The 11,512-nt window shown below is 35.8% G+C and overlaps 1 protein-coding gene across 1 annotated transcript in view; it reads left to right on the forward strand.

Moving 5' to 3' along the window:
• Positions 1-11,146, forward strand: part of EMP1 (epithelial membrane protein 1) — a 32,171-nt gene extending 21,025 nt beyond the window's left edge. Inside the window, exons 3-5 of the mRNA XM_026694597.2 lie at positions 7,796-7,901; positions 8,005-8,145; positions 9,217-11,146. Coding sequence (XP_026550382.2) covers positions 7,796-7,901; positions 8,005-8,145; positions 9,217-9,371 — 402 coding nt within the window. The 3' untranslated portion in view covers positions 9,372-11,146. The remainder of the gene's footprint in view (positions 1-7,795; positions 7,902-8,004; positions 8,146-9,216) is intronic.
• The last annotated feature ends 366 nt before the right edge of the window (positions 11,147-11,512 follow it).

Consider the following 11,512-nt stretch of genomic DNA (forward strand, 5'->3'; position numbering starts at 1 on the left):
TTCATTTTCAGACTGAGTCCAGTACATTTCCCTAAATGCAGGATTATTTAATAATGTTAGACTTCAATTTCTCCTTTCCTCCTGCCTAAGAATCTGGGACTTACACTGATTTCAGACATCACACTAAACTATGGATCTTTTAACTACATTTTATTAAATAAACAACAGTTGGCTAGTTTGCACTATACTAAGCCTTTAACCATAGTATGCAAACTAAAATGTGATCACACGAGGAATGTTAAGGCAAGATCAAATAAATCACATTACAGTTTTGGGTGTTGTGTGGACCAAATAGAATTGACTATATTTGGAGAGTGGCAGGCATGAGGAAGACAGGTCACTACATTCTTGATTTACACATCCTTAAAAGCCAATTCATCAACCATATACTTATGCTGAACTACTTTCCAAAAACAAATTACCTCCAGAAAAAAAGCAACAGAAAACTCCTCTGGTTTATTTATGTGAGTTAAGGTTTCTAAATCTGGTTGTTGAAAATTACAAAAGAAGTAACGCCCTAAGGCTTGGCGTATTCCCCATGTATTAACTAAAACAAAGCAGCAATTCAAAACAGCCTAAAGGTGTGAAATAGAGATCATTCCATTCTCTTATCCTGATCCTGAAAACACCTGGACCCATCCCACTCAGAAACAAGTTGAGTGAGTTAGGACATACTAATTATAAGATCCTTTGCTCTCTTACCTGCCAGACAGTCTGTTGTATAATTACAAGGTCTTTCCCAGCTTGTCTGTTTTGGAATCATAAAACATTCTCATGAACTCTTTGGCAAAGCCAAACTCAATGGGGAGAGAGGGACATCATTTGGCAGGATTCTTGGTTTATATGACAAATCTAGCTTGGTTCCTTCCTGTCCATGCCGAAACACTGTGTCCTCTCTCAATTTCAAGATTACATATTTTTGGAACTTGACAAATACAGAGCAGCAAAAACAAAAGCACAATAACACCTAGGAACAAAGGATGAATTTTGCACATTTCTGTACTGTCATATCTAAAACTAAATTTATAAATGTGGTTGAATTAATGCAAAAGAAAAATATTAATCAGTATTGAGAATGTTCCTTTAAATAGCTAGCTATATATTTCACTCTGTTGTTTTCCAGATGTGTTGAGCACTGAAATCATTAAAACAGGTTCTAGGACTAGTATATGAACATTAGCACTGAGTGGAGCGTGCTAGTATCTCTTTTTATCTATTCAAAAACATAGAACTAAGCCACAGGTGACAAACTTGCTGCATCACGTTGCTGTCACATGATGTTTCACAATGTTTCCCCCATTCCCAGAACTGGGGTGGGTGTGGCTTGTGTGTGACGCATCCGGCTCACAGGCCACCAGTTTGACACTCCTGACACTAAGTGGATAATCCAAATAATAGCTGAAAACAAATTTAATTCTTCCTCTCAAAGCTTTAACTTTTATTTCACCATTTCCTATCAAACTGTGACAAGCAGAGTAGCACCATTCATTTCCAATATTATTACAGAAATGTCTTTTCTGCATTAAAAAAATCAGTAACAAAAGCAACAAGATGGTAAATTAACTCATTTCGATTAACTGAATTCTTTTAAAATTTATGACTTATTAGGACTGCTTGCATTCACATACACTGTTAATACTATACCGTATAATGAATCTGTGTAACTATTTTTCTTTTGCTGTACCAATTTTACTTGTCCTCTGTGATAATTAAAAACCAATAGTTTAATAGATAATTAAAAACCAATAAGCTTGCACTTGCTGGTTAAATTAGCACTTCATGGAATCTGAATTGCTGCATCTTGCACTGAGCAAGAGGTTAAACTAAATGACCTTTGATGTGCTTTCCAACTCTATAATTTTGTGATTCTATGACTGGGAATTACCTGTGACTGAACAAGATTCAAAGTTCAGAAATGTTGGCTGGGAATTCTGGAGTCCACATATCTTAAAGTTGCCATGGTTGAAAAAAATTGGTCTAACCATTTTGCAAGACCCCACATAAAGCAATCTTCTTCTAAATTTGTTCCTTCCACTCTTCCAAAATGTTGAGCTTGAAAACCTTGTTCCTAAAGCATCAAATAAATCAACCAAGAATCAGAAGAGAAGGAAGTCTAATGTCAGTATTGGATCATCACACACAGCTTTCTTCTATTTTTTCCCCCAATAATTAAATACACCATTCCAGGAAATTGTGCGGATAAGGCATTTTTAATGTAAAAAATAGATAAAACTTTAGGCATTTATTTATGCACTGAATAAATTAAGCACAACCATGGCCCCACCCTGTAAATTTCAAAAGGATTTTTTTTCATTCTGTACAAAAAAAGATAGGCTCCCTACCACACCCTTGGTCAGAAAGCAAAGAATTTCTCAAAAGTAGTCTTGAGATAATGCACCCATTAAATTCCGTAGTACTTGGCATTTTGGGCCACATTGTAGAAATTCCTCTGACAAAATTTGCATGCATTTTAAGATTTGTTTAATTTGTTATTATGATTGACAAAACCTCTGAGGATTTTACCTAGCTGGCTAATGAAATGTCTGCAAAATAAAATTAAAAAAAAAAACATACACACACACACATATACACACATAAACATACAAACATTCAAGTTCAAGGGAACACCAAGGCCTCTACAAATGTCAAAAATGCCATAATGTCATAGATATGCAATAGGCAATAAAGACCTGCTAGTATGTAATTTGATCACAAAATAGCCTTTTCTAACATTGCTTGAAGAATTGAAACTACTTAGTTTAGTATTTAGATGCAGTTTACTAAAAACAAAGTTCACATGGACACACACACACACACACACACACACACACACACACACACACACACGCGCACATGGACAGGCACAGATACACAAATCAGAAAGAGTCTATAGCACTTTTCAAATTAACACATTTTATTTACAAGGCATAGGGCCTTTGGGAACTATAGCTCAGTATTTGATGCTGTAGCTAGTGAAGTCTTATGTCTAAAATGTAATAAAATGTGTTAGTTGGAAAGTGATCCCAAAGTTGTTCTGATTTTTGTCTACCATAGACTAGCATGGCTCTTCTCCTACAACGGATATAAAAAATTAACTTAGCACAAGCTAGAAGCTTTTCCAATGTTTGTGATTGCACTTGGTGACTGTGTGAATAGGTTTTGAAGTCCAATGTTTTTTTCTAATTGAGCAGGAATTGCTTTGTTAATTCTTTTTCTCTTTCTCTTTTTCTCTCCCTCCCTCCTCTCTCCCTCACTTTCCCTTCCCTCCCTCCTTCCCTCTCCCTCTCTCTTACATTAAAAACCTTTCATGTTTAACTTGGTTGATACTTCAAAAGAACCAGGGTTAAAAGTGAAGCAATCTGGCCTTATTTGGTTCCCTTCTGATCTGCTAAAATTTCTACAATCCAAAGTCTATGCAGCTGGTAATGTGGCTTGAAGTCCAGTGATGATCAGGTTGGAAAGATAAATTTAAGATGGTTTTAGTTTTGCTAACATCAATCATAAACAAATAATCAAATACAAAAGAATACCCCAATTATTGTTATTCCTTTTATAGACTACTATGAATATTTCAGTAAAGTTAATGTATGGTTGATTTGATATTGTTAGAGACATTAGCTCTAAACTACATAACTTGTTATGTTCTCTTAATTAAACTAATCTCAATAAGCTCACAATAAGGACAACCCTCAGGAGATAAGCAAATAAGAGGGAACAGTTTTTTCCCCAATTATTTATTTTATAATGATTCAATAGCATGGTTGAGCAATTCTGGGGGTAGTGGGAAAGTACTTGTGGCTTTTTAAAAAAACTTCTGGTAAAAGATTCAAAATTCCATATACTTTTTCCACCATTTCCTTTGGAAAAGAAAACAGTGTACTAAAAAATCAGCTGTGGACTGATTTTCAATGACCCACACCCAATGTTGTATGAATAAGTATACTTATTAGGAAATAAGCCTCCTTGGATTTCACAGCATTGATTCTGGACGACTAGCTGATGAACAGTAGAAGAGAACTAAGCAGGAAGACAGTGGAATGACCTACTCATTGTTGCTTTGGCCATACATATTTACATATCAACTGGCTCCTTTGCTTTAGTTTATGATGACATCTGCTGGATACTTCTATCTGAAGCAGCCTACTTATTTTATCCACACTCATACACACCCATAGCACACAAGCCAACATTGAACAAAAACAGGAAAGATATTCAGAAGCCAAAAAACTCAGGAAACCATAATAAATTCTTTGTTTTTTCAGCACTCTGTTCTTCCAGTATTTGGCATCTATCCCCCCTCATCAAAAATCCATGAGAATAGAATAGAGAGAGATACTTAGGAATATCTTTGTCGTATGCAATCCAGATTCTCATGACTCTCATTTGAATATGGAAAATAGCAAATATGCAGTTAGATTTCTCTCCCCAAGGATATTCTCCAAAATATGTCATGAAGTAAGCAGCCAGAACAAAAATACTCTGTCCTTTACTCTGCTTCTCTATGTTTTCTCCGTCAGATTCTCTCAGACCAAATGGGCCCCTATCAGCTGTGTGGGAATCATTGAAGTACTCAACCTAATTACTTTTTTGTATAAATAATGTGTAGATTTTTTTAAAGCTCAGGAACCAGAGGTGGTATTCAGCAGGTTCTGACCAGTTCTGGAGAACTGGTAGCGGAAATTTTGAGTAGTTTGGAGAACTGGCAAATGCCACCTCTGACTGGAGATTTTACAGTATCCTTCCCCTGCCACGCCCACCAAGCCACACCCACAGAACTGGTAGTAAAAAAAATTGAATCCCACCACTGTCAGGAACACTCAGTTACATTCATCTCGATGGGTTTTACAAGGAATAAAACCCAAGGAACCATTTTCATGTTGTAAGTTATAAGAATTCACTGCTGTTCCTCTCCTATACCCTTTCATAAAGTAATACTAAGATCTGTATCTTAGACTAGGTTCTGAAAAATTGATGCCCATATATCCCATTAATCTTGTTTTTAAAATTGCTTTATGTTTATATATATATATATATATATATATATGATATCTGAAATCCTAAGAATTGGGTAGCCTCCAAAATTATACGGAAATTATATCAAGAAATAAACAACTGTATTTTCATTTGTTGCAATGGCCCTCCTCTAAATAAATCTGCCCTAAATGGATCTCTATTCTGCGCACTATAACCTTGAAGCATAGAAAATATATTTGTAGCCTAAGGGGTCCATATATAAATGAAATTATAGCTAACGTATCAGATTACATTAAAAGTATTTTTAAGACACAAATGCATCAAAAAGCAAATAACTCTGACTATTCAGCTCAAGACAAAATCCAGTTGGACCACAATATTTATGACATCAGAAGTATGACCCTTTCCGCCATATTCTGCAGGCATCTAGCACCTAATGATTCCTAAAGGATACTTGTTAATTAATTATTTTCACTTTTTAAAATCTGGGAATGTGGCTGCATTGTAATGGAGAATTCTCAAAATGATAAGGAAGCCACTTTATGGAGCAGCCAGTCTGGCTTCTGGTATTAACACAATGGGAATAGTTCATCTGTGGTGGTGGTGGTGGGGCAGTCAAAACAGACAACGGAGGGGCAAAGTTTCATGTGATTTGCAGTACGTTTTTTTGTGATTTTGACCCCCTCTCCTGTCTATGCCCATGAATGGAAGTGATTCAGCCTTCTTTATGAATTATAAATATGTTGTGTTATAAACAAGAGTAAATGCAGCAAGCATTAAGATATATTATTGCAAGATATGATGAGGCAAACTTTTTTTAAAAAAAATTCAGCATCAGTAGTTAAAGTAGACTTTTCTGAATTGACCATCTTTTATGTCATTCACTTCATGGCTTCCTGAATTTGCTGTTCTATATTTCACTGAATTGATAATCTTAGTTATTAGATTCCAGTTCTTCAACAAAAAGTCAAGGGGCCATCAGCGACTGTTTTATCCTAACATCCAGTACAAATCTAAACCTGAGAATCTCTATTTTCTTTTTTGAAAAAGATAATCCTACATTTCAGACTTGCTGAGGAAGTACTGCAGATCCAAACCCTGTGAACAGAAGGCTGAGGAATATGTGAACAGATAAGCTAGCTCTCCTGAAATAATCTCTAGGAAGGGATCGCACCTAGTGGAACAGTAGTAGTTTTCATGCAGTAGGCTATGTATTTGGGTCCTAATTGAAAAGGATCAGATCAAGATGATGTAAGAGGTTTCAGCTTCAAGCCATTGAGACTTATTGTCAGAATACTGAACACTTGGTGAAGAAATAGGTGAACTAGTACAAGGCAGTTCTTTATACCTGGCATACAAGGACAAACACCATCAGTTGGAGCAACCATCACCATGTCATACAGTTTTCAAAGGAATGTGTATACGATTGTATTAAGGTGTTGAAAGTCAAAGCTAATTCATTTTCATTACCTAGGACAAAGCAGTAAATATGTCTTCCTATCAGAAGCCAAGAAGCTCAAGAGAGATAAATGTGATAATAGCTATCCCTTTAAATGCTTCAAGAGAGATGTAGATATTTCAGGAAGGCATAGCTATTGGTGACTAGTAGCCTGAGTGGCTGTAAACTATCTCCAGAATAAATGCAGCATACTGTACTTTAGACATTAGCCTCTGGGAAACAACAATGAAAAGAGCTGTCTCATAAATTTCTCAGATGAAACAGACATGACACTGTGTGATACAGTGCTGGAGTAAATAGCCCTTTGGTGTAATCCAGCTGGCAGTTCTTAGGTTCGAATGTTCTCATTTTATACCTACTGAGTTTTCTTCCCCCAGTTTCTCTATCTTAGATCATAATTGGTTTCAAACATTTCCAAATTTGCTACAACAACAGCAATCTCAATACCACTTTGCAAGTAGTTTGAACATAACAAGTTTTTTAAAATAAATATTTTATCAATAGCTATTTCACTCGTTGGAAAACAATCTGCTTTCCTCCCCTTCCCCAAGAATAAGGGAAACTCAAAATGAATTTTCTAGATGAGCTTCCAATTAGGATTAACTAATTGTAGTGTTTCCTGGGCAACAATAACTATTGAATGAAGGCAAATACATTGCAATGAACAAGGACATACATTCAATTTAGCAGCAGCTAAGATTGTTGGCCATGCTGGTATAAAGATAGCTAGGGAAATAAGTGAAACATTGAAAATGGACCCCTTGTCAGTCAACAGGAGTACTGACCTACCACAACTTATCAGGTACTTAGGAGCCAAGGTCTTGGCAATACAAGGAAACAACAATCAATAGCCATCCATCAACACACCAGTCAACCAATAGGAAGGCACCACATAAATATGATGCATAGAATAGCCCAAGGCACACATTATAGTAGAGAGAAGTTCCCCGAGGATAGGCTCCAGCATGAAAACTTGGAAGACTAGTCCTTTGGTCCAAATAACCAACCTAGACTGGATTTTGCAACAACTACATCCCTAAATTAATATTATATTTCACATCAGTAATTGCCTTCCATTTTGGAAACTCTTTTTTCTAAGTTTATATTATCTTAAACATATCAAAATTATCATATCAAAACATATCAATGTGTATTCTATAACTGAAAAAATACTCTAGTATCATATCTCAGCATAATCCAAAATGTCTTTTGGTACAAAAACATCACCCTTTCTGGAAAACCTAGTAATTATTGAATGACAATTTTGCAAAAGTTCAGCTAAACTGGCTTCCAGTTTTAGCTTGATGTCAGTTCCTGAAGGGAAGTAATCCAAATATGAAAGTTTCTTCTGCTTTATTTTAGGTCTGGATTGTAACCACCATTTCTGGCAAAACAAACTCCTCAGGGCTCTGGAAGCAATGTTCAGAAAGCAGTTGCATTGACCTTTCTGTTCCAAATGATGACTTGGGTAATATATTGTTTATTTTCATCTATGGATATTGCTGTATTGATATATTGCTATACATTGAACTCCTGCATTCCTTTATCTCTTTCTTGCCTTGTGTCTTTAGCTGCCCTCAAGGCTGTGCAGGCCTTCATGATCCTGGCCATCATCTTCTCCTTCATCTCTTTGGTCATGTTTGTGGTACAACTCTTCACCATGGAGAAGGGGAAACGCTTCTACATCACTGGATCCATTATGCTGATTTGCTGTAAGGAAAACCATTGTCTATAGTAGCAAACTGGAAATTAGTCCAAAATACTGGAGAAGGGTGGTATATCCTGGCCGTCATCTTATGAATGTAAACGTAACAAAATAACAGAGTTGGAAGAGACCTTGGAGGTCTTTTAGTCCAACCTCCTGCTCAAGTAGGAACCCTATCTAATACGATAATACTATTATCTATTACTTCATAATTTTATTGGATGCAAGAGGCACATAGTTCATTGCTTAAACAATAAAATATTTATCAGAAATAAGAAAATAGAAACCAAAGCTTAAACGTGAAGTCTTCTTTCTTTGATAGATGTTAAGGTACCATGGAAAATTCCACATGGAGGGTATTTTATAATTGTGAAAGGCTACTGATGGTTACCTTCTCATGGTTACCTTCTAACTTGGACAAGGGGCTCCAATGTTAAAAATGAAAAAAAAATCACTGTATGTGGAAAGAGATACTATTTTCAATGACAGGCTACAGAAACAGTTACATTACTATAGATATCAGGGGCCTACTACAGAGAAGAAAGTATAATAATTCCAAGGCATTCAGATAGTCTTTGTCTATATAAGAGACTATAGAAGTATTCTATATTGAGCCTGAAACAAATCTTTTTTAGACCAACTCAAGTTTACAAAGTAGCATATGCAGGCATTGGAGTTTTCAAGAACTTCTTATCAGGCATGGTGATAAGGAAGGGAAAAAAGACAGAAAAATGGGTAAGGGAAAATAATGTGTTCAGTGTTCAGGGTATCAGTTATGGCTCTGTGTAGAATTACTGCAGACATGCAACTGAATCCTATCATTATTAATGTTAGGTTTTGAATTTTGAATTACCTGATAAGGTAATCATAAATCATATGCCTCAAACAAAATATATTTTTATTTTATAATAACAAAGCAGTTGGATTTTTTTTCAATATTCAAATAAGGGAAGTTAATCCTTTTCTTTCCAGTTCTTTTCATTGTGAAATCTACAATTGTTTGGATAAAGAATTAAAGTGTCTTCCCAATTTTACTTTACTTTATTATTTATTTGTTTGGTTGCTTTTGTTTTCACAGGGCTGTTTATTTTGATTGCTGCCTCGATCTATACGGCCCGATTTTCTCACTATTTCAAAGACGGTCACCACGGATATTCCTTTATACTTGCCTGGATCTGCTTTTGCTTTAGCTTCATTATTGGGATCCTGTATCTTGTACTCAGGAAAAAATGAGAGTTGTCAGGGTAAAATAGAGAGGGAAGATTAGAAATTGGGGGACTTGTGGGAGGGTTGTGAACTCACTTTGCTATGAGACGTTTGCCAGAAATAATGAATACACTATTCACCCAACATGCTGAAACACAGAAAACTCCACAAGAGAGAATTGCTGTAGACTTCTCCTATTATGAATTTAAGACCATGAAGATGGTTGAAGAATCTTCAGCTTAGAGAGGTGATATCTCTCAGACTCCATTTAAAGGCTTCAATGTTCTCCTTCACTGACAGCCAAAAAGGCAGAAATAAATAAGTTGTTCAATTTCCTTCTTGATCCTTCAGCAGCATGACATAACACCCATGAACACCACCCACCCATTTCTAGTAATCCAAGAAGATATCATGAAGTGAGACACTAGAAGTATCAACCTCCCTTCCAAATTAAACAGTGTTAGAGCTGGGCACATTATAAAATAAAATGAGGTGCTTGCCTCATTCATCTGATGCTAAAGGATAGCAATGAAGTCCTGGGTGACAGAACTGTAATTACTTCTCAAACTAACCAGCACCTCAAACTAACAGCAACTAACTGTTCCATAACCAGTTCCATTTATCACTGTGCCTATTTCCAAATTTGGAATGGGAGACATGTTACTCCATTGTGCATCTCTTTTTGTTTTCATACAAAAACTCCTTGGAATTAAAGATACGAAATGTGAAAAATCAACCTGTTTTAATATTATCTAAATTGTACCCTTTAAATTTAATGTTTAAAATATTTAAATTCCACTCTTTATTGTCATGTAAAGAAATAGTGCTGCTGTTGTTGAACAAGATAGAAGGCAGAGGCCATTGAGGAATGAAAAAGAGGTGAATGGTAAAGGAAGATGGAATAGGGTGGAGAAAGGCAAACTATTTTCTCATTATAAAGCATGTCATTAAGATATGCAACTTTCTAGAAAAACTTGATGTGTCCATTTTACACAACTACACTATGAAGATAGAACTGTTGGGTCCATAAAGTTTGTGTTCTTCAAGCTGTCAATCCTTGAGGCATTCAACTCTGGCTCATGTGATCTCATCTCCCAGCATCAAATTAGATAAATCATTTTCTCATTTCATTGAATATAATGGGGGTGGAACATTGTTAAAGTGGGGCTTTCAATATTAGAACTTGCATTTAAACTATAATATATAATCTATGATGGGGGCAGACCTTAATATTGCATTGGTCAAGAAAGAAATTATTTGTACTATAAAACAGGGTTCCTTAGTCGGAATTTTGTGATAATAGAAACGACACTTCTGATTTGTGTGTGTGTGCCCATCTTAACTCTCCCCCCTCCATGTTTTTATTGCATATAGTTCATCTCCCAAGGGATAAGATCGGCTAATTAAATTTTGCAAAGAGAGGGCCAAGCAGAAAATTGCTATATTAAAGTGGAAAGACTTCCTATTACATCATAGTTACCATTTGCCTTCCTACCACATAGATCAGTTCAAAATAATGAAAATATGCTTCGGAAGTTGCTAATACTCTCTCTGCTTTGTTGTACTTGAGTGATATGAAAAGTAAGGAGGGGTTCAGGGTTGCAAGTTTAGTATAAACAGTATTCTCTTTCTCGCTTTCTTCATTATACTGTTTTACATGTATTTGCTAGATTGTTCTGTCATACTTGCCATTGCTCAACATTTATTTTATGTGTAGCCATTGTAAATATTTTGATACAAGTGTCCCTAGAAATAGGGATATATAAAATAAAGTAAAATAAAATAAAATTCCATTTCTCAGACATGTGAGTCTTATTGATTTTCCCGCAGCATATATCAATACCACTTCTTCCCCTGAAGGAAAAATGAGGACAATCTAGTATTTTCAGGATAACCAGCTTGGCAGAGGCTGAGGTAGAATTGCTGCTATGCACCTAAAGTGGTGATGCACAGGTTATTTCTGGAGCCCGGCTTTATGTAAAGGCATTCATATTAAACTATTTATGGAACAGGGTACCCAGTACCAGTTGAGATCTCACAAAGGATCATTGCCACCGCTTTTTGGTGAGCAGATCTTGGATAGAAAACACCATCATGCTTCTAGCTAGGTTTTGCATGTTAATAGCATGGTCATCTCTCTCCTCTACTATCATGGTGGGGTGATGTTT

This window comes from Notechis scutatus, chromosome 6 (genome assembly GCF_049901735.1).
Source record: "Notechis scutatus isolate UNSWTSFEM ecotype Mainland chromosome 6, rNotScu1.2, whole genome shotgun sequence".
NCBI lineage: Eukaryota > Metazoa > Chordata > Lepidosauria > Squamata > Elapidae > Notechis > Notechis scutatus.